Source organism: Oncorhynchus masou, chromosome 28 (assembly GCF_036934945.1).
Source record: "Oncorhynchus masou masou isolate Uvic2021 chromosome 28, UVic_Omas_1.1, whole genome shotgun sequence".
NCBI lineage: Eukaryota > Metazoa > Chordata > Actinopteri > Salmoniformes > Salmonidae > Oncorhynchus > Oncorhynchus masou.
Window position 1 is genome coordinate 52,934,889 of NC_088239.1, and position 23,156 is coordinate 52,958,044.

Sequence of the window (23,156 nt, forward strand, 5' to 3'; positions counted from 1 at the left end):
GTTTTAATAAAAATCTAATTACTTTTTGAGCAACATTTTATTAGCAATACTTTGGTCAATGCATTTGAATTGCATTGCAATGAGCTGAGTTTTGTAACTACTGTACACAAGGCATAGTTACTGTTTCTTATTCCAATTATGTAATAACTCCATTATTATAAATCAGTTTCCAAAGTCCTATATAACAACTTTGCTTTTTTAATAATCATTAAGTTACTACACATGTATAAGAACTTGATGTCAAGTGTTACTGTATTACCTTACTAATTTACTTTTGTCAATCATTTTGAAGCTGCTAAAATGATCTACTCTAATGTTGAGTGTGATTCCATGTCCTCCATGTATTTAATTATAGGCTATAGGCTATATTAATATCTATGAGCAAGGCCGAACCATGTGTTTTATTATATTTAGACTAATTCAACTAGCTGTTGTAGTTTTCAAAAAACTTAAAATATGATTTGGTTTTCTGAGACCTGTATTTGAATATCAAAGAAAATAGCTGCTTTTTAGTTGAAACTGTATATAAATTATATTTGACTACCTTGAGTATTTGAAGAGTTGGTATTTTCAAATAAACTACAAAATAGAAGTATTTTCTTCCCGGGTTTGATGTGCAGATACAGAATGTTTGTTATTGCTACCGTTTTCTGAGGTATGATTTTCTACTATATGTCATCGTCTTTGTATTGGATTATTACTGTATTTTCCCTGTGATGTTGACAAGCTGCACAACAGGACAGTGCCTGGAGACTCACGACTGGGGGATGACTACAACCTGCCCCACTGGATCAACCACAGGTAAGACCAGATAGACACAGCTTCTGGATAAAGATGGAGAGATTAAGGAGGACAGAGATAGGGTAATATGGGTAAGCGAGGTTCATATATTTCAGGATGGGAGACTGTTGAATATTCCTGGTGAAGAGATGAATGGGTTTTAGAGAAAGGAAGGGATGTTTTTCTAATGTTATCTCTTTCTGTTACCATGACCACAGCTTTTACACTTCCAAAAGCCAGAACTCCTGCAGTTGCTTCACTCCTCGCATCAAGCTGGCAGGACGCAAGGTACATATATAGACCTAATCTAGATGCAGCCAATATTTTGAATTTGGCTTACAGCTCACCTGTCATTTATTTTCTCCATTTGTTTACTTTTAGCTCCATGCAGAAAAATTCAAGAATAACAAAGAGCACAGTAAGAGAGAATGTGTTTATTGATTAAACCCCCCAACGATGAACTATCATTCTCTTTTCTTCTCTAACAAACTGTGCCTCTTCTTCATTGCCTCTCAGCTCTTGGGGCTCCGAAGGACGAGAACAGCCTTCCCATCCAGGTGGACTACGATGCCCATGATGCACAGGTGTTCAGACTCCCCGGGCCGTCCCGAGCCCAGAGGAGCACCAACTTCAGGTGCCGCTCAAACACAGCCACACATTTATTGCACACTTCCAATAAATAGAGTTAAGAGTAAGGATATGAGTAACTCAGTGTGACGGTCTTCTAGGGTGGTCCGAGAGAGGGAAGTGAGTGGAAGGAGAAGCTGGGGGTCTGCGGATGTGAGTGGGGTTCTAGGGGGCGGTGTGTCCCCCCCTGTCCGCTCTTGTGGGCCTGACGAGCAGCGGAGCCTGGCCTCTGATGACAGCCTGGGCAGGGTGTCCAACATCCTGCTGATCCCCCGTCTGCCCCCAGCCCAGTACGGAGAGGTCAGCAGCTCCCTGGGCTACACCAGCACCAGAGGTACCAGGAATAAACCCCTTGTATGAGTAATTAGTGTGATGTTTAATCGTGAGGGTGTGGTATCGATTCATGTGCTGAGTAGCCATAAGTGTTTATTTGAACTGTGCTAATGTCTCTGTCTGTCTCTCTGTGTCTGTTTCTCTCTCTCAGAGTTGTTGGAGAAGATGATGGAATCTCAGCGGGACTCCAGTGCTCCAGGGAGGTTCACTGTGGGGAGTGCTGAGTCCACCCTCCATGTGCGCCCAGGGGGCTACACCCCTCAGAGGGCCCTCATTAACCCCTTCGCCCCCTCACGCATGCCCATGAAGCTCACCTCCAACCGCAGGCGCTGGATGCACACCTTCCCTGTGGGTGAGGACACAAACACACACACACACCATCATCTACTTAGAATTAAACACAGACTGAAACCCGCTAGTTGAAACTTTTTCTGTCTCAGAATCCGCATCAGCCTATTAAAATCTTTCACGTAGTTCTCGTGATAGAACGCTGAATGTTAGCTTTTCCCTTAAAATAACATGGCACACTTAGCTCTGTTCTGACAACACCAGCTGGGCATGATTGTTTTCTGTAATTCTGCATCGACCAATTACAAATGTTGACGTAGTTGGACGTGATATAATTTTTGTCATAAGAGTGTCCTTAACAGAGGTCAAACGGCAACATCTGCGAAATCAAACACGCAAAATGTCAACTGGATGATTAGTCACAGTGTAGCGAGCCTGGCTCCTGGTCATTTTAGCTGTTTGCGGCAAGTTCGAATCCCGGGGTGAGATACAGTATGTTTTTCCTTTGAAATGTAGATTTATTGTGTGTTGCGAAGGGAAGTGCATCCAACACATTGAAAATTAAGATTAATAATACATTTAATAAGGAGCTGTATCTTTCTTCAGCCTTGTAGACAAGCTCTGCTAATAATCAAGTGCATTATTTAAATCGAGCATCGAGGACCAGCAGTGAAATGTTTTGTCCTTTAGCAAAAAAGCTTGGGTACTTGGTTACTGTACCCTGCAAATTCACTGTTTAGCGGCGTATGCCACCTGGCAGTGATTGTAGTGGATGTACATGACAGCTACTTGACAAGACCATGAGGCTCTTTGATGGACGATAAACTCAAATGTTGTATAGACCGCCTTGATCTTTTTCCCGTAAAAGCATATAAATGTTTGTAAAACAGATACGGAAAAATGTGGGTTTTTGTCTTTTTTTTTTTTTTTTAATTTTTATTTTATTCTAACGTTAGTATCTACAGTGAGGCAAAAAAAGTACAGTGCCTTGCGAAAGTATTCGGCCCCCTTGAACTTTGCGACCTTTTGCCACATTTCAGGCTTCAAACATAAAGATATAAAACTGTATTTTTTGTGAAGAATCAACAACAAGTGGGACACAATCATGAAGTGGAACGACATTTATTGGATATGTCAAACTTTTTTAACAAATCAAAAACTGAAAAATTGGGCGTGCAAAATTATTCAGCCCCCTTAAGTTAATACTTTGTAGCGCCACCTTTTGCTGCGATTACAGCTGTAAGTCGCTTGGGGTATGTCGCTATCAGTTTTGCACATCGAGAGACTGACATTTTTTCCCATTCCTCCTTGCAAAACAGCTGGAGCTCAATGCGGTTGGATGGAGAGCATTTGTGAACAGCAGTTTTCAGTTCTTTCCACAGATTCTCGATTGGATTCAGGTCTGGACTTTGACTTTTCCATTCTAACACCTTGATATGTTTATTTTTGAACCATTCCATTGTAGATTTTGCTTTATGTTTTGGATCATTGTCTTGTTGGAAGACAAATCTCCGTCCCAGTCTCAGGTCTTTTGCAGACTCCATCAGGTTTTCTTCCAGAATGGTCCTGTATTTGGCTCCATCCATCTTCCCATCAATTTTAACCATCTTCCCTGTCCCTGCTGAAGAAAAGCAGGCCCAAACCATGATGCTGCCACCACCATGTTTGACAGTGGGGATGGTGTGTTCAGGGTTATGGGCTGTGTTGCTTTTACGCCAAACATAACATTTTGCATTGTTGCCAAAAAGTTCAATTTTGGTTTCATCTGACCAGAGCACCTTCTTCCACATGTTTGGTGTGTCTCCCAGGTGGCTTGTGGCAAACTTTAAACGACACTTTTTATGGATATCTTTAAGAAATGGCTTTCTTCTTGCCACTCTTCCATAAAGGCCAGATTTGTGCAATATACGACTGATTGTTGTCCTATGGAAAGAGTCTCCCACCTCAGCTTTAGATATCTGCAGTTCATCCAGAGTGATCATGGGCCTCTTGGCTGCATCTCTGATCAGTCTTCTCCTTGTATGAGCTGAAAGTTTAGAGGGACGGCCAGGTCTTGGTAGATTTGCAATGGTCTGATACTCCTTCCATTTCAATATTATCACTTGCTCAGTGCTCCTTGGGATGTTTAAAGCTTGGGAAATATTTTTGTATCCAAATCCGGCTTTAAACTTCTTCACAACAGTATCTCGGACCTGCCTGGTGTGTTCCTTGTTCTTCATGATGCTCTCTGCGCTTTTAACGGACCTCTGAGACTATCACAGTGCAGGTGCATTTATACGGAGACTTGATTACACACAGGTGGATTGTATTTATCATCATTAGTCATTTAGGTCAACATTGGATCATTCAGAGATCCTCACTGAACTTCTGGAGAGAGTTTGCTGCACTGAAAGTAAAGGGGCTGAATAATTTTGCACGCCCAATTTTTCAGTTTTTGATTTGTTAAAAAAGTTTGAAATATCCAATAAATGTCGTTCCACTTCATGATTGTGTCCCACTTGTTGTTGATTCTTCACAAAAAATACAGTTTTATATCTTTGTTTGAAGCCTGAAATGTGGCAAAAGGTTGCAAAGTTCAAAGGCGCCGAATACTTTCGCAAGGCACTGTATTTAGTCAGCCACCAATTGTGCAAGGTACACTTCAACTATGACAGGAAAATGAGAAGAAAAAAAATCCAGAAAATCACATTGTAGGATTTTTAATGAATTTATTTGCAAATTATGGTGGAAAATAAACTTTTGTTATTGACCAAATACTTATCTCAATAGTTTATATACCATTTGCTGGCAATGACAGAGGTCAAACGTTTTCTGTAAGTCTTCACGGTTTTCACACACTGTTGCTGGTATTTTGGCCCATTCCTCCATGCAGATCTCCTCTAGAGCAGTGATGTTTTGGGGCTGTTGCTGGGCAACACAGACTTTCAACTCCCTCCAAAGATTTTCTATGTGGTTGAGATCTGGAGACTGGCTAGGCCACTCCAGGACCTTGAAATGCTTCTTATGAAGCCACTCCTTCGTTGCCCGGGTGGTGTGTTTGGGATCATTGTCATGCTGAAAGACCCAGCCACGTTTCATTTTCAATGCCCTTGCTGATGGAAGGAGGTTTTCACTCCAAATCTCACGATACATGGCCCAATTCATTATTTCCTTTACACGGATCAGTCGTTCTGGTCCCTTTGCAGAAAAACAGCCCCAAAGCATGATGTCTCCACCCCCATGCTTCACAGTAGGTATGGTGTTCTTTGGATGCAACTCAGCATTTTTGTCCTCCAAACACGACGAGTTGAGTTTTTACCAAAAAGTTCTATTTTGGTTTCATCTGACCATATGACATTCTCCCAATCTTCTTCTGGATCATCCAAATGCTCTCTAGCAAACTTCAGACGGGCCTGGACATGTACTGGCTTAAGCAGGGAGACACGTCTGGCACTGCAGGATTTGAGTCCCTGGCGGCGTAGTTTGTTACTGATGGTAGGCTTTGTTACTTTGGTCCCAGCTCTCTGCAGGTCATTCACTAGGTCCCCCCGTGTGTTTTTGGGATTTTTGCTCACCGTTCTTGTGATCATTTTGACCCCACAGGGTGAGCTCTTGCGTGGAGCCCCAGATCGAGGGAGATTATCAGTGGACTTGTATGTCTTTCATTTCCTAATAATTGCTCCCACAGTTGATTTCTTCAAACCAAGCTGCTTACCTATTGCAGATTCAGTCTTCCCAGCCTGGTGCAGGTCTACAATTTTGTTTCTGGTGTCCTTTGACAGCTCTTTGGTCTTGGCCATAGTGGAGTTTGGAGTGTGACTGTTTGAGGTTGTGGACAGGTGTCTTTTATACTGATAACAAGTTCAAACAGGTGCCATTAATACAGGTAATGAGTGGAGGACAGAGGAGCCTCTTAAAGAAGAAGTTACAGGTCTGTGAGAGCCAGAAATCTTGCTTGTTTGTAGGTGACCAAATACTTATTTTCCACCATAATTTGCAAATAAAATCATTAAAAATCCTTCAATGTGATTTTCAGGATTATTTTTTTTTCGTTTTGTCTGTCATAGTTGAAGTGTACCTATGATGAAAATTACAGGCTTCTCTCATCTTTTTAAGTGGGAGAACTTGCACAATTGGTGGCTGACTAAATACCTTTTTGGCCCCACTGTAAGTCAAGGATGTATCATGAAATATTGACACACTACACTTATGACCGACCAAGTGAAACAAAAGTCACATTTGGAGGTTTCAAGTATCTCTGATGGCCAAGTTAACCTATTTTAAGAAATGCCGTTGGGTTGGTGGATATATAGTCTAAGATCTTTGATGGGCTGATGTGGAAATTGTTACAGGAAATAATCACTGCCACCTGGTTAGGTTAGCATAGGGCTAAATGTGCGAGGTTATGTAAGGGGAACAGCTAACATGTAGCATTTTAGCACGTCCAACTACATTGACGATTCTAATTGGCTGATGCTCATTTTGAGACAAAAATACAAAATAGAAATATCAGTGTACCTGTTGAAGGAATTCTAAATTCCTCTGTATTGTTTCCCAATCAGAATTAAATACTCTGTGTCAATGCATTCGAAGGGTTTGGGTTTTTATAAGAATGGACAGAGCCCCGGTCTTAAAAGTCAGGTAACAGCATTTAATTCAAGAGAGTACTTGGTACGTTCACATTTTTCCACAGGTTATAAACTGAAAATGACGTCAGCGTTTTCTAAATGTTCTATTTCTTCATGACACTGGTAGAGAGGCCCTATAGTTCTCGAGCCTTCCCTCCTCGCCTGAAGCCAAGGTCAGTCAGTGTAGATAAGCATTCTAGACAGTCTGGAGATAGTCCGTCCCTGCCATCTGGAGATAGTTCATTCATTTGTACCAAGGCACTGTTCTAAACTCCTGACTATATTATATACAATTGGGAATGGGAGCAAGAGAGAACATTCACATATGTACAGTGCATAATAACATTTGGACTAGTCAGTCCTGATTGAAATGTATACATAATTAGTCATCATTGATAAAAATCCCCTTAACAGTACCACAAGCACAGGGCAGTCATGATGCTACAGGTACAATGCGTACGTTCCAGTACAGGACATCTTTCACGAGGAACGTAATTAATGTGTCATGGATGTGTTCCAGGTCCGTCAGGAGAGGCCATCCAGATCCACCACCAGACCAGACAGAACATGGCTGAATTGCAGGGCAGCGAGCAGAGAGACCCCGCCCACACCTCCGCCGAGCTCCTGGAACTGGCCTATCACGAGGCCACTGGCAGGTTAGACACGCCCCAGGGGGAAGGTCATGCCTCTTTCTTTAAATGTAATTATAGTTGTCTATTGATTATTTCCCCCCCCCTGTGGACTGTGTGTTCAGACGGACAGCCTCAGAGAGACGACAGGCAGGAGAAAATGGGCTGTACTCCAGCGGAGGGATGGAGGAGTATACTCATGGCAGCCCAGCCAGCAGCAACAGCACTGGTACACACACACACACGCTAGTGCATCTGACTCACTATATAAGCATTGTATACATCACACACAAACCCTGCCAACTATCTTTTCTCTTAATGTTGTATGGTTGATGGTCACGCTGTTGGTTTTAATGCTGACAATGTTTGTGCAGGAACACCGGTAAACCGTGGCTCTTCGTTGGAGGACTTTTCCTCTGGCAGTCCGGATCCAAGTGAGTCTGTGCTGCCCTATGAAAGAAAACACACTCACTACACAGACACACTTGACACAGTCACACACGTCATGTACACAATATCCTATCAGTTTGGTTGTGAACATTGCCTGACAGCCGAACTGATAATTGGAATAAGCCCTCACATGATGAAATGAGAGCTTATTCAGCTGAACCCCTGATTGGCTGAATCCTCCGTTCGGTGTCTGTCTGTGAGGGAAAGACTAGGGTTCATAAAGGGTCACACGTTTTTGGGTCATGCATTTACCCCCCCCCCCTCTCTAACGTCCTTCTCTCTACCTCTGAGTATCTCTCACTTCCATTCTTTATCTTCCAGCTTCTCTAGCTCTTTCTCCATTTTCTCCCTCAGGCTTCACAACTCTCTCCTCAATGTATCTCCTATCTTTTACTCTATCATACATAATAATATTAGAGTCTCTGCTCTCAAGTGTATGTGCTTAATTAGCCTCTTCCAGGTATTTGTGTGTGTGTGTGTGTGTGTGTGTGTGACTCCTGACTGTCTGCATCGGTGGCCTAGCAGTTAAGAGCGTTGGACCAGTAACCGAAAGGTTCGAGTCCCCGAGCTGACTCGGTGACAAATCTGTCTGTGCCCTTGAGCAAGGCACTTAACCCTAATTGCTCTGGATAAGAGCGTCTGCTAAATGACTAAAATGTAAACGCATGAGTTTCTGTCCATTTTTCTGTGGCATGTGTAGTGTGTTTGTTTTGTATGTACTGTGTGTGTATATATAACATATGTGTGTGTGTTTGTATGAGCCATATATGCGTGCATGTTGTAATCTCACTGCTTATCACATGCTTATCACATCATCACAGATTGCCAGGTCGATTGTCACAGAGCCTCAATCTCCTGCATGTGTTGATCAGAGCTCCACTTCTGTCAGTGACACTGGAATCATCATCATCAGGTGTAATGAAGGCAATGAGAATAACCCTCTGCTCTTTTTTTCCTTCCCCCTCTTTTCTCTCTCTCTTTCTCTACTTTTTATTTTTGTTTGTTTCTGTCTGTCGTTGGCTGTGTTTTTCCCGCGCCACTCTTTTTATCATTCCAACCTGTATCTTTGTTCCACACTTTCCCCTCCTACTTTATCAACCACCTCTGCACACCTTCCTTTCATTCCAAATGTATTTCTCTCTTTTGCTTGTCCTTTTCCTATTTCCTTACCTCCTCCTCCACAAAATGCACCTTGTTGGGTGGTATGTGTGTTTTCGACGGGGCACTTGTTTGTGTCTGTCTCTGTGTTGTATGTATGTATGTATGTATGTATGTATGTATATGTATGTATGGTATTTTTGTCTGGTTGGCTCCGTGTGTGTGGCGGGGGTTCCCCTGAAGCCCTGCTGCTGTCTGCCCCCCCGACAGTGCCTAGCTTCTGTTGCACGGTGGGGGTAGACTGGAAGTCTCTGACCACACCCGCCTGTCTGCCTCTCACCACTGACTACTTCCCTGAATGGCAGACCCTGCAGAACGACTACACTGAGGGCTGCTACGACCTGCTGCCACACACTGACCTGGAGAGGTACAGGAAACATGTTTGTTTTACTATCCTTGTGGGAGCCAAACAATTGATTCCCATTCAAAATCCTATTTTCCCTAACCCCAAACCTATCCCCTAACTGTAAGCCTAATTGGAACCCTAATCCTAAAATAGCCTTTTCCTTGTGGGGACTGGTGAAATGTCCCCACTTGTCCAAATTTTCTACTGGTCAAAACAAGGATAGTAAAACCAAAAATACACACACACACGCTGTAGAACGACTGCACTGAGGGCTGGTACAACATGCTGCCACACACTAACCTGAGGGGTAGAAAATGTAACACGGGGAGTACACACCTCACGTAGTATACAGAATGACTACTGCAGCACTGACTGACTGCATGGTCTACTGAGAAATATATAGCAACTAATTGATCAACAGGTACATGTAGCTGTTTCAGATGCTCCACCCCTCTCACCCTGTCTCTCTCTGTCTCAGGCGGGATGATGAGGCCCCGGTGATGAGTGCCCCTCAGGTGTTTGAGGAGTTTATCTGTCAGCGGCTGATGCAGGGCTACCAGATCATTGTCCAACCTAACAAAAGGAAACCCCAGCCTGCTGTGGCCCCGCCCCTCAGCAGTAGTCCACTCTACACCAGAGGTGTTCTATACTGTCTCTGTCCGGGCGTGTGGCTCAGCTCTGACACAGTTACCTAATAACACCACAGTCACAGTTAGCTACTGACTGACACTGTTAACTTAGAGAGGCGAATGAGTCTGTTATACGGCATATTCACTTGCATAATTTAATCATTTGGTAAATTACAGTAATCTGTACGTTTGGACCAAGTGCAGTCATTTACCCTCTCTCTCTCTTCCTCCTTCTCAGGGCTGGTCTCTCGGCGCAGGCCAGAAGAGGAGGAGAGTCTGTACTGGCTCAGTATGGGTCGTACCTTCCATAAAGTCTGCCTGAAGGATAAAATCATCACTGTTACCCGCTACCTTCCGAAGTAAGTCTCCAGCCTTACATTAGATCCATACTCCCAGCTAATCATCAGACTGTACTGTTTGCATGTCACTCACCTGTTGTGTGTGTGTGTCAGGTACCCGTATGAGTCGGCCCAGATCCAGTACACCTACAGTCTGTGTCCCCCTCACTCTGACGCCCACTTCCTGTCCTGCTGGGTGGAGTTTGGTCACGAGAGACTGGAGGAGTACAAGTGGAACTACCTGGACCAGTACATCTGCTCTGCTGGCTCTGAGGACTTCAGGTACCTATGCTCAGCAAACACACAGTCACATACGGAGCCATGTTCAGCCCCAGGGAAGGCTTTAACACATTAATTTGGACCCCTTTCTGTTGTAAAAGAGTTTGCCATAGCCAGCACTGAGTGTACAGAGTCAACTATACTGAACAGAAATATAAATGCAACATAAGGTAATCAGTCAATTGAAATAAATGTATTAGGCCCTAATCTATAGATTTCACATGACTGGGCAGGGGTGCAGCCATGTGTGGGCCTAGCAGGGCGTAGGTCCACCCACTTGGGAGCCAAGCACATCCACTGGGGAGAAATACGTTTGTCCCCACAAAAGGGCTTTATTACAGACATAAATACTCCTCAATTTGATCAGCTGTCCGGGTGGCTGGTCTCAGATGATCCCGCAGGTTATGAACCTGGATGTGAAGGTCCTGGGGTGGTGTGGTTACACGTGGTCTGCGGTTGTGAGGCTGGTTGGACGTACTGCCAAATTCTCAAACGACGTTGGTAGCAGCTTATGGTAGAGAAATGAACATTCAATTATCTGACAACAGCTCTGGTGGACATTCCTGCAGTCAACATGCCAATTGCACTCTCCCTCAAAACTTAAGTAATCTATGGAATCGTGTTTGACAAAACTGCACATTTTAGAGTGGCGTTTTAATGTCCCCGGCACAAGGTGCACCAAAGTAATGATCATTCTGTTTAATCATCTTCTTGATATGCTTGGCATAGGACAAATGCTCATTAACAGGAATGTAAACTAATTTGTGCACAACATTTGAGAGTTAGATTTCAGTGTGTATGGAACATTTCTGGGATTTTTTATTTCATCTCATGAAACATGTAACCAACACGAGTGGCGCAGCAGTCAAAGGGACTGCATCTTAGTCCTTGAGGTGTCACTACAGACACCCTGGTTTGATTCCAGGCTGTATCACATCCGGCCGTGATTGGGAGTCCCATAGGGCGGCGCACAATTGGCCCAGCGTTGTCCGGGTTTGCCCGGGGTAGGCCGTCATTGTAAATAAGAATTTGTACTTAACTGGCTTGCCTAGTTAAATAAAGGTTAAATGTAAAAAATATAAAAATGTACGTGTTGCATTTATATTTTTGTTCAGTGTGTATGTATGTATGTCACACTTCCAAATAACCCTTATTTCTACCGGCCGTGTGCCATAGTTTGATAGACTCTCTGAAGTTCTGGCGGACCCGCTTCCTGCTGCTGCCGGCCGGGGGGGCTAGACGTGTGGCGGACGGGGAGGGGCACTGGGACGTTTACGGGGAGGGAGTGGGCACGGTGGCGGGCAGAGAGGGCATGACGGGCACCGGGGACTGGGCCCTGCTGGATGGCTTCATCCGCTTCCTGGAGGGACTCAACCGCATCCGCAGACGCCACCGCTCTGACAGGATCATCAGGGTAACACCCTAAAACACTGTCTTACTCATTTCAGAAGACTAAAAAAACTGCAGTCTTGCAAACCCAGCTAAGAGAGACACTGACTGCCAGGAACAATGATCCTATGCCAATGTTGTTGTCTTGAGCTGTTTTAAGCTTCCTGTCGTACTGTCTTCCCCTCTCATTCTGTCTGTAGAAAGGACCGGCGATGAAGGGTTTGCAGGTGACTGGTCCTCTCTCTGCCTACCCTCCGGAGCCTGTAGCGCCCCCTCTGGGCAAGAAAGGCACCTCCGCTTTATCAGCTCTCCTGGAGTTGGAGCAGAACCAAAAGTGAGTGTAGTTGTCCTGTCGGTGTCCTTTCAATGGAACCTTGTGTGTTTCCAAATTATTAGAAGCACAGGGTATCTGACATTGATGCTACCGTTCTTACAATGAGGATGCATTTCCTGTCTGCAGGACTCTAGAGGAGCAGCAACAACAGGGGAAATCCTCAGCTGCCACCAGTGAGTCTTCCACTGTCGCCATGACCACTACATATGTGGACAGCCCTCGCAAGGTGGGTGTCTTTGTGTGGTTTTGGGAAGGAACACAATGATCAAGGGCTTTCTGTCTTGGGTAAAAGGGAGCTCAATTTCTGTCATGGGTTAAAGGGAGCTCAATTGGGGTGTTTTGGTTTTGTTGTTGGTGTGTATGGACTGTTGGTTTGCCGTTTTATAGGGGTTTATCTTTGCTTCCTTATTATGGGGTTTCGCTTTGCTTTTGTTTCCTTCTCTCCTTCCCCAACTTTCTCTCCTTGCCTTCTTTTCCTGTTGATGGACTTTGGGTTTTTCGTCCTGTGGTGTATCCCTCTTCCTATGCTAACAGGATGCTGCCTTCATTTTGGATTTTATACGTAGCCCTCGTTCCTCCTACATCTATCATACACAGGTCAGTAACTAGGGGCACTGGATGCCGCTGCATCTGTTAGAGTAGAAGTGTTTGTTGTCCTGTTTTCAAGTTTTAATGTCACATGCACAAGTACAGTGAAATGCCTTTCTTGCAAACTCAAAACCCAACTTTGCAATAATCAATAACAATGTAAAACTTGAAAGAAAAACGAGAAATAAGAATAAGCAATATGAAATACATAAAGTAGTAAGCCTACTATATACAGTACCAGTCACAAGTTTGGACACAGCTACTCGTTCAAGGGTTTTTCTTTTCTTTTACTATTTTCTACATTGTAGAATAATAGTGTTCATCAAAACTATGAAATAACACATGGAATCATGTTGTAACCAAAAATGTGTTAAACAAATCTAAATATATTTTCTTCAAAGTAGCTACCCTTTGCATTGATGACAGCTTTGCATTGATCACTCTTGGCATTCCCTCAATTAGCTTCACCTGGAATGCTTTTCCAACATCTTTTAAGGAGTTCCCACATATGCTGAGCACTTGTTGGCAGCTTTTCCTTCACTCTGTGGTCGAAGTCTTCCCAAACTATCTCAATTGGGTTGAGGTCGGGTGATTGTGAAGGCCAGGTCATCTGATTGCAGCACTTCATCACTCTCCTTCTTGGTGAAATAGCCCTTACACAGCCTGGAGGTGTGTTGGGTCATTGTCCTGTTGAAAAACAAATGATAGTCCCACTAAGCGCAAACCAGATAGGATGGTGTATGGCTAAAGAATGCTGTGGTAGCCATTCTTGTTAAGTGTGCCTTGAATTCTAAATTAATCACATACGGTGTCACCAACAAAGCACCACCACACCATACCACCTCCTCCATGCTTCACGGTGGGAACCACGCATGTGGAGATAATCCGCTCACCCTACTCTGCGTCTCACAAAGACACGGCGGTTGGAACCGGCGGTTGGACTCATCAGACCAAAGGACAGATTTCCACCAGTCTAATGTCCATTGCTCGTGTTTCTTGACCCAAGATAGTCTTTTTTTTCCAGAAATTCGATCATGAAGGCCTGATTCACGTCTCCTCTGAGCAGTTAATGTTGCTGTGTCTTTTTCTTGAATTCTGTGAAACATTTATTTGGGCTGCAGTCTGAGGTGCAGTTATTCTAATGAATTTATCCTCTGCAGCAGTGGTAACTCTGGGTTTTCCTTTCCTGTGGCAGTCCTCATGAGGGCCAGTTTCATCATGGCGCTTGATGGTTTTAGCGACTGCACTTGAAGAAAGTTAAAAGTAAATTTTGCGGATTGACTGACCTTCATGTCTTGAAGTAATGAAGGACTGTCGTTTCTATATGCTTATTTGAGGTGTTCTTGCCATAATATGGATATAGCCATATTTGGTAAAAGACCATCTTCTGTATACCGCCCCTACCTTGTCACAACACAACTAATTGGCTCAAACGCATTAAGGAAAGAAATTCCACAAATCAACTTTTAACAAGGCACACCTGTTATTTGAAATGTATTCCAAGTTGACTACCTCATGAAGCTGGTTGAGAGAAAGGCAAGAGTGTGCAAAGCTGGAATCAAGGCAAAGGTTGGCTGCTTTGAATAATCTCAAATGTAAAATATATATAGATTTGTTTAACCCTTTTTTGGTTACTACATGATTCCATATGTGTTATTTCTTAGTTTGGATGCCTTCACTATTATTCTACAATGTAGAAAATATTTTTAAAAATATGAAAAACCCTGGAATAAGTAGGTGTGTCCAAACTTTTGACTGGTACTGTACATTAAATATGAAAAAGTCAAATGCCATATTTACAGTGCATTCGGAAAGTATTCAGACCCCTTGACTTTTTATACATTTTAAGTTACAGCCTCATTCTGAAATTGATTAAATTGTTTCTTTTCCCCCATCAATTAACACACAATAGCCCATAATGACAAAGCAAAACTTTTTTTTTAATGTTTGCAAATTGGGGGAAAAAAGACATTTACTTTAGTATTCAGACCCTTTACTCAGTACTTTGTTGAAGCAACTTTGGCAGCGATTACAGCCTTGAGTCTTCTTGGGTATGGAGCTACAAGCTTGGCACACCTGTTTTTGGTGGAGTTTCTCCCATTCTTCTCTGCAGATCTTCTCAAGCTCTGTCAGGTAGGATGGGGAGTGTCGCTGCACAGCTATTTTCAGGGGTCTCCAGAGATGTTAGATCGGGTTCCGACTAGTCCGGGCTCTGACTAGGCCACTCAATGACATTCAGAGACTTGTCCCCAAGCCACTCCTTTGTCGCTGCACAGCTATTTTCAGCACTCTCCAGAAATGTTTGATCGGGTTCAAGTCTGGGTTCTGGCTGGGCCACTCAAGGACATTGAGACTTGTCCCGAAGCCACTCCTGCGTTGTCTTAGCTGTGTGCTTAGGGTCGTTGTCCTGTTGGAAGATGAACCTTTGCCCCAGTCTGAGGTCCTTAACATAAGATATTTACATAACATTAACAAGGCTATATATATGAGGTACCGGTACCAAGTCAATGTGTGGGGGTACAGGTTAGTCGAGTTAATTTGTTAAGTGATTATGTATAGATGATAAACAGCGAGTAGCAGCAGTGTAAAAACAGGGGGGTCAATATAAGTAGTCAGTGTGGCCTTTTGATGAATTGTTCAGCAGTCTTATGGCTTGGGGGTAGAAGCTGTTAAGGACCCTTTTAGTCCTAGACTTGGTGCTCCGGTACCGCTTGCCGTGCGGTAGCAGAGAAAACAGCCTATGACTTGGGTAACTGGAATCTCTGACAATTTTATGGGCTTTCCTCTGACGCCGCCTATTATATAAACTCGGGGGGGGGGGGGGGGGCGTCCTCACTGTCAAATGAGTTTTATTTTTTGTGTAAATATTTGTATTAACATAAGATTCAACAACTGAGACTTAAACTGAACATGTTCCACAGACATGTGACTAACAGCAATGGAATAATGTGTCCCTGAACAAAGGGGGGGGGGGGTCAAAATCACAAGTTACAGTCAGTATCTGGTGTGGCCACCAGCTGCAAGTACTGCAGTCCATCTCCTCCTCATGGACGGCACCAGATTTGCCAGTTCTTGCTGTGAGATGTTACCCCACTCTTCCACCAAGGCACCTGCAATTTTCTGGACATTTCTGGGGGGAATGGTCCTCGCCCTCACACCCAAACCAACAGGTCCCAGACATGCTCAATGGCCATGGCAGAACACTGACATTCCTGTCTTGCAGGAAATCACATACGCAACGAGCAGTATAGCTGGTGGCATTGTCATGCTGGAGGGTCATGTCAGGATGAGCCTGCAGGAAGGGTACCACATCAGGGAGGACGATGTCTTCCCTGTAACGCACAGTGTTGAGATTGCCTGCAATGACAACAAGCTCAGTCCGATGATAGTGTGACACACCGGCCCAGACCATGATGGACCCTCCCCTTCCAAATCGATCCCGCTCCAGAGTACAGGCCTCGGTGTAAAGCTCATTCCTTTGATGATAAACTCGAATCTGACCTTCACTCCTGGTGAGACAAAACCCAGACCCGCCATTGAAGAGCACTTTTTGCCAGTCCTGTCTGGTCCAGCGACGGTGGGTTTGTGCCCATAGGCGACGTTGTTGCCGGTGATGTCTGGTGAGAACCTGCCTTACAACAGGCCTACAAGCCCTCAGTCCAGCCTCACTTAGCCCATTGCAGACAGTCAGCACTGATGGAGGGATTGTGCGTTCTTGGTGTAACTCGGGCAGTTGTTGTTGCCATCCTGTACCTGTCCCGCAGGTGTGATGATCGGATGTACCGATCCTGTGCAGGTGTTGTTGCACGTGGTCTGCCACTGCGAGGATGGTCGACTGTCCGTCCTGTCCCCTGTAGCTCCTGTCTCTTAGGCGTCTCACTGTACAGACATTGCAGTTTATTGCCCTGGCCACGTCTGCAGTCCTCATGCCTCCTTGCAGCATGCATAAGGCACGTTCACGCAGATGAGCAGGGACCCTGGGCATCTTTCTTTTGGTGTTTTTCAGAGTCCGTAGAAAGGCCTCTTTAGTGTCCTAAGTTTGCATAACTATGACCTTAATTGCCTACCGTCTGTAAGCTGTTAGTGGCTTCGCGACCGTTCCACAGGTGCATGTTCATTAATTGTTTATGGTTCATTGAACAAGCATGGGAAACGGTGTTTCAACTCTTTACAATGAAGATCTGTGAAGTTATTTGGATTTTTACAAATGATCTTTGAATGACAGGGTCCTTCTTTTGCTGAATTTAGGTCCTGGGTGGCAGTAAGCTTGGCCCCAGTGATGTACTGGGCCATACGCAATGCCCTCTAGCTCCTTACGGTCAGATGTCGGTGATGCTCTCTGGTGCAGCTGTTTCAGTCTCCTGAGGGGGAAAAGTGTTGTCGTGCCCTCTTCACAACTGTCTTGGTATGTTTGAACCATAATAGTTTGTCAGTGATGTAGACACCAAGTAAGTTGAAACTCTCAACCCGCTCCACTTCAGCCCCTTTAATGTTAATTGGGGCTTGTTCGGCCCTCCTTTTCCTATAGTCCACAATCAGCTCCTTTCTCTTGCCCACATTGCGGGAGAAGTTGTTGTCCTGGCACTACACTGCCAGGTCTCTGACCTCCCTATAGGCTGTCTCATTGTTGTCGGTGATCAGGCCTTCCATTGTGTTGTCAGCAAACTTAATTATGGTGTTGGAGTCATGAGTAAACATGGAGTACAGGAGGGGACTAAGCATGCACCCTTGAGGGGCCTCTGTGTTGAGGATAAGCGTGGCAAATGTGTTGTTGCCTACACTTACCACCTGGGGGCGACCCATCAGGAAGTCCAGGATCCAGTTGCAGAGGGAGGTGTTCAGTCCCAGGTTTCTTAGCTTAGTGATGAGCTTTGGTGGCACTATGGTGTTGAAAGCAGAGCTGTAGTTAATGAACAGCATTCTCACATAGGTGTTCTTTTTGCCAAGGTGGGAAAGAGCAGTGTGGATTGAGATTGCGTCATCTGTGGATCTGTTGTTGTGCTATGCGAATTGGAGTGGGTCTAGTGTTTCTGGCATGATGGTGTTGATGTGAGCCATGACCAGCCTTTCAAAGCACTTCATGGCTACTGACGTGAGTGCTACGGGGCAGTAATCATTTAGGCAGGTTACCTTTGCTTTCTTGGACACAGGGACTATGGTGGTCTGTTTGAAACGTGTAGGTATTACAGACTTGGTTAGGGAGAGGTTGAAAATGTCAGTGAAGACACTTGCCAATTGGTTTGCGCATGCTTTGAGTATACATCCTGGTAATCCGTCTGGCCCCGCAGCTTTGAATGTTGAAAGGTCTAGCTCACATCAGCTACGGAGAGCGTGTTCACATAGTCGTCTGGAATAGCTGGTGCTCTCTTGCATGCTTCAGTGTTACTTGCCACTTTGCAAGCAAAAAAGGCATTTAGCTTGTCTGGTTGGCTCACTTCACTGGGCAGCTCGCGGCTAGGTTTCCCTTTTTAGTCATAATAGTTTTCAAGCCCAGCCACATCCAACGTGCGTCAGAGCCGGTGTAGTAGGATTCAATCTTAAACCTGTATTGACACTTTGCCTGTTTGATGGTTCATTTGAGGGCATAGCGGGATTTCTTATAAGCGTCCGGATTAGTGTCCCGCTCCTTGAAAGCGGCAGGATGTTGCCTGTAATCAAGGATCTCTCTGTACTATGCTCCTTTCATCTTTGTCTTGATCCTGACTAGTCTCCCAGTCCCTGCCGCTGAAAAGGATCCCCACAGCATGATGCTGCCACCATCAAGCTTCACCGTAGGGACGGTGCCAGGTTTCCTCCAGATGTGACTCCTGGCATTCAGGCCAAAGAGTTGAATCTTGGTTTCATCAGACCAGAGAATCTAGTTTCTCATGGTCTGAGAGTCCTTCAGGTGTGTTTTGGTAAACTCCAAGCGGACTGTCATGTGCCTTTTACTGAGAAGCGGCTTCCGTCTGGCCAGTCTACCATATAGTCCTGATTGGTGGAGTGCTGCAGAGATGGTTGTCCTTCTGGAAGGTTCTCCCATCTCCACAGAGGAAGTCTGAAACTCTGTCAGAGTGACCATCGGGTTCTTGGTCACCTCCCCAACGAAGGCCCGTCTCCCCCGATTGCTCAGTTTGGCTGGGCGGCCAACTCTAGGAAGAGTCTTAGTGCTTCCAAACTTCTTCCATTTAAAAATGATGGCGGCCACTGTGTTCTTGGGGACTTTCAATGCTGCAGAATGTTTTGGTACCCTTCCCCAGATCTGTACCTCGACACAATCCTGTCTCAGAGCTCTATGGACAATTCCTTCCACCTTATGGCTTGGTTTTTGCTCTGGCATGCACTGACAACTGTGGGAGCTTATATAGACCGCTGTGTGTCTTTCCAAATAATGTCCAATCAATTGAATTTTGAGTCTCATAGCAAAGGGTCTGAATACGTAGGTAAATGACGTATTTCTGTGTTTTGTTTTTAATACATTTGCAAAAATGTCTAAAATCCTGTTTTTGCTTCGTCATTATGGGTTATTGTTTGTAGATTGATGAGGGAAAAAAATATTTAATCAATTTTAAAATAAGGCTGTAACATAACAAAATGTGAAATAATTCAAGTGGCCTGAATGCACTGTACATGTGCAGTGATACTGGAGTGATGAAAGTAGATATGTATTGGGGTAAGGGGACTAGGCATCAGGATTATAGATAAACAGAGTAGCAGCAGCAGACATGTGAGTGGGTGTGCGGGTTTGTAGAGTCAGTGTAAATGTATGTGCATATTATGTGTGTGTGATGGAGTGTGTGTGTGTGTGTTGGAATGACAGTGTGTAAGTTTATGTAGGGCCCAGTGAGTGTGCACATACATAGGTCAATAAAGATACAAGGTAAACTCAGTCAGTGTAGCTATTTTGTTAACTTGCATCCTGCACTGTCCTTCTGGCATGAAATCTGCATGTCTGCATGTGTCTACCATAGACACATCATTGTTGTTTGTGAAGAGACCACACATTACACTAGTACCTGGCAGATTTAAGCCAAGTCAACCAAGGTAATGTATTCCAGATGCGAGTTATCCTCTTCAGTTTCTAACTGAGGTGATTGATATGTAATGTAATGAAATAAATAGAAGGCAGCCTAGTGACTGCCTGAGATTGACTTTATTCTAACCTTTGGTGATTGGCCTGTAGGTTTCTACAGATCCTGCTGAAGGAGGGGCCACAGACAAAGGTGGTCAGGTAGGGGCTGGGGTGGTGGCGACCGGTGGGGCTGCAGCCCAGGCAACAGGGGATACAGGATCCAGCTTAGCCACTGAAACCAGGTGGGGAAAGAAATATTGTTTTTCAGATGTATAGTGTTCAAAATCATGTTTCTAATTGGAAAGTGTTATGTTAACGATGATGACATTAGTCATAGTTAACCAGACTTATGTCTGTGAGTTTACAGTGGACAGTCTGGTACTGGAGCCTTATGTTTGTCCTCATCCTCCACCCTGATGGAAATACTAGAGGCCATCAAACACCCCACGTAAGACCGTGTGTGTGTGTGTGTGTGTGTGTGTGTTTACAAGGCTAGTAAAACCAGGAAAATTCCGACAAGTGGGGACATTTCGCCGGTCCCCATAAGAAAAAAAGCTTTTTTAGGCTTAGAATTAAGGTTAGGAGAGTGGAAATCAATTGTTTTGTCCCCACAAGGATGGTAAAACATGTGTGTGTTGGCGTGCACCACAACACATACCTCAAGTGTTTTAGTTGTGGTTTGTTGTTGTCCCTGCAGTTAGATGGGTGTGATTGAGCTACTGTTCTGTTATGTGATATATATAGAACAGGTGTGCAGCTTCTACCTGAGCAGAAGGGCCTGCCCCCTAACTGCTTCATCAGTGCTGAGATTGTCCATTGGCTGGTCAACAACGTAGAGGGTGTGGCCACACAAGGCATGGCTGTCGACATCATGCAGGTAGGTATATGTTTATCTGGTTTTGTTAAAGCATTTGTGTGTTTGTGTTTTTAACAGTATTGCTGTGTCCCCTGTGTTTCTGTAGAAGATGCTGGATGAGGGCCTGGTTACCCATGCATCGGGGGATGCCATGAGGACCTTTGTCTATGGCTTCTACTTCTACAGGATAGTGGCAGAGAAAGACGGTGAGCGAGGTTAGAGCGGCACGTGGTCTGCACAAAGCTAATCTGAAAACGTATAATTTTTAAAACGTTGGTTTGCTCTCCTAGGACAAGGTAGTCCTCCATGCTGCCCACCAGACATGGGGTCAATTCCATTTCAATTCCAGCCAATTCAGGAAGTGCACTGAAATTCCAATTCTTTTTGCTTTTCAGTGCAGCAAATTTGGAATTTGGTTTACTTTCTGAATAGTAATAGAATTGACCCCAACCCTGCCTGCTCCACACACTGACTTCTTTCCAGTCATTGATTCTCAGTCATGCCGATATTGATTGTTCTCATTTCGAGAACAACTAACCAGACTCAATAATAACCATACAACTATCTCTCCATCTCTACTGTACTCCAGGCCCTACATCCCAGCTGCCCCCTCCTGTGGCACAGGGCTGGTCAACGGCAGCCCTGGAGGACTTTGCCCTGTTTCAGAGGAAGTGGTTTGAGGTGGCTTTCGTCCTGGAGGAGCGTCGAACTTGTGACCTCCCGGCCTTCCTTCTGCCCTGGCTGCCCAGCCGGCCCGCCTCCTATGCAAGTAGGCACAGCTCCTTCAGCCGCAGCTTTGGAGGACGCAGCCAGGCCGCAGCACTGCTAGGTACACACAGGCTGCTCCTCCCCCAGAGCTGAGCCTCAGCCCACCCACCCACCTCAACCCCACCCCAAAATGGGCATCTCCCCCCACAATCAGAATGAGCATGCCTCCCCGTCCCTTCCAGTCAGACACACACCCTGGAACAGGCCCTCAGGGGTTTGGGAGGGAGGGTCCCATAGCAGGTGTCACACAGAGCCACCAGACAAGATTCCTGCATGCCTCTGTATGCAAATATGAAGTGGTGCTAACTTGGTCATCAGATTGGGACATGGTTGGTTGAGATCCGGTTAGACATTTTTCCGTTAACTTGGTTTGTATTGTTGACAATAAGTTCCCAAAAATCATTAACAACTTGTTAAAAGCTGATCTCTAACTTACCATTCCATAACTGAGGAGCCTCTATTCTGTTTGATTGAGGCATTCAGGGAACTTACAAACATCCATCAAAACCATCAAACTCTCACTAATTTATTCTTAGGTTTGAATAATTGGCCTATGATTCATTATATACTAATGCCAATTTGACTCATTAAGTACTTTCCATGACTTGAATTTCTCACCATCACAATGTTGCTCTCACATCATTGAATCAATGACTTGCCATCCGAACTAATAATTATCCTGGTGACATTGTTCCTTCTGTGTGACACAAGGCATTGGACCTCAGTACCCATCCCCCATACGGGCAGCAACAGGGCTGCATGTGATTGCTGGTGATCTATCTACTCCAGCTTGCAGAGCTTGGGTTGGTGGCACACCTAAACCTCTTCCCATTCTCATCCCAGCCCCCTCTGCCTCCAATTGGAGCTTGAATTGGCATGTCAGTATGTAAAGTACAGTACATATTAAATCTAATGGTAGTACTCGTGCCACTGTTGACTGATTTGAAAACAACTCCATCCAATCCAATCGCTGATGGATGTGATTTGCATCTACTTCTTCCAATTAGAGCAGTAATCGGCGTGGTAGTTCTCTTTTCCGTCCAATTAGAGAACTAGTTGGTGTGGTAGTGTTTAGTGCATGCTGTGGTAGCAGTGGCTGTGTACAGTAGTGCAGTGGTGTGCAGTGCACTGTCCTCTTTGCTTTCTGTCTCTATACTGTTTAATGCGTTTCATCTATAAAATGTTGTGAGAATGTTATTAATGCGTTTAGGGATTCTTGACCAATCCTTCTTTCTCTGTCTCACTGTGATTTTTTTAACTGTGATTTGATGCTGTTTATGCTGCCACTTGATGCTGTTTATGCTGTTTATGCTGCCACTTTCGTAATGATAAATACCCATTTATTCTGGAAGAATATAACTTCTAAATGACTCATGCTTAGTTCAACTGTCATACCCCATGAGAACCCAACATATAAGCTTGTTTTACTCTGTTTGTAAATGTGAAAAAACACTGTATAGCCTCAAAATATGGTTGAAACTATCATTTGTATATCTTGGATGGTCAATCCTTGCATCCATAGCTCTATCTATTCATTTGAGAGTGGTTACATTTCTCCAGGCCCATCCCTCAGCTTTTTCCAAAGCAGGGTGACCTCTTTGTAATTGTTTCAACTAAGGATTGCCCCTTTAAATTACTGATGAGTTTGGAATTGATTTCTGGTTTATTGATTTCTGGTTGATTTCCAGCTTATTGCCATGAAAATG

At 44.5% G+C, this 23,156-nt stretch overlaps 1 protein-coding gene across 8 annotated transcripts in view; it reads left to right on the top strand.

The window, feature by feature from the left end:
- The window catches only part of depdc5 (DEP domain containing 5, GATOR1 subcomplex subunit), a 33,825-nt gene that overhangs the window by 5,714 nt on the left and 4,955 nt on the right, over positions 1-23,156 (top strand). The window contains exons 17-38 of one of the 8 annotated variants that reach the window (XM_064942581.1): positions 728-801; positions 999-1,068; positions 1,162-1,198; positions 1,297-1,414; positions 1,509-1,741; positions 1,892-2,092; positions 7,156-7,291; positions 7,390-7,493; positions 7,639-7,698; positions 9,056-9,239; positions 9,697-9,857; positions 10,086-10,206; positions 10,300-10,467; positions 11,641-11,878; positions 12,054-12,187; positions 12,314-12,413; positions 12,722-12,784; positions 19,938-20,068; positions 20,194-20,274; positions 20,571-20,703; positions 20,789-20,897; positions 21,272-21,511. In XM_064942581.1, the coding sequence (XP_064798653.1) occupies positions 728-801; positions 999-1,068; positions 1,162-1,198; positions 1,297-1,414; positions 1,509-1,741; positions 1,892-2,092; positions 7,156-7,291; positions 7,390-7,493; positions 7,639-7,698; positions 9,056-9,239; positions 9,697-9,857; positions 10,086-10,206; positions 10,300-10,467; positions 11,641-11,878; positions 12,054-12,187; positions 12,314-12,413; positions 12,722-12,784; positions 19,938-20,068; positions 20,194-20,274; positions 20,571-20,703; positions 20,789-20,897; positions 21,272-21,511 (2,896 nt within the window). Of the gene's footprint in view, positions 1-727; positions 802-998; positions 1,069-1,161; positions 1,199-1,296; positions 1,415-1,508; positions 1,742-1,891; positions 2,093-7,155; positions 7,292-7,389; positions 7,494-7,638; positions 7,699-8,535; positions 9,240-9,696; positions 9,858-10,085; positions 10,207-10,299; positions 10,468-11,640; positions 11,879-12,053; positions 12,188-12,313; positions 12,414-12,721; positions 12,785-19,937; positions 20,069-20,193; positions 20,275-20,570; positions 20,704-20,788; positions 20,898-21,271; positions 21,512-23,156 lie in introns of those variants that run through there. The other 7 variants (XM_064942584.1, XM_064942582.1, XM_064942583.1 and 4 more) reach the window with 7 other exon arrangements.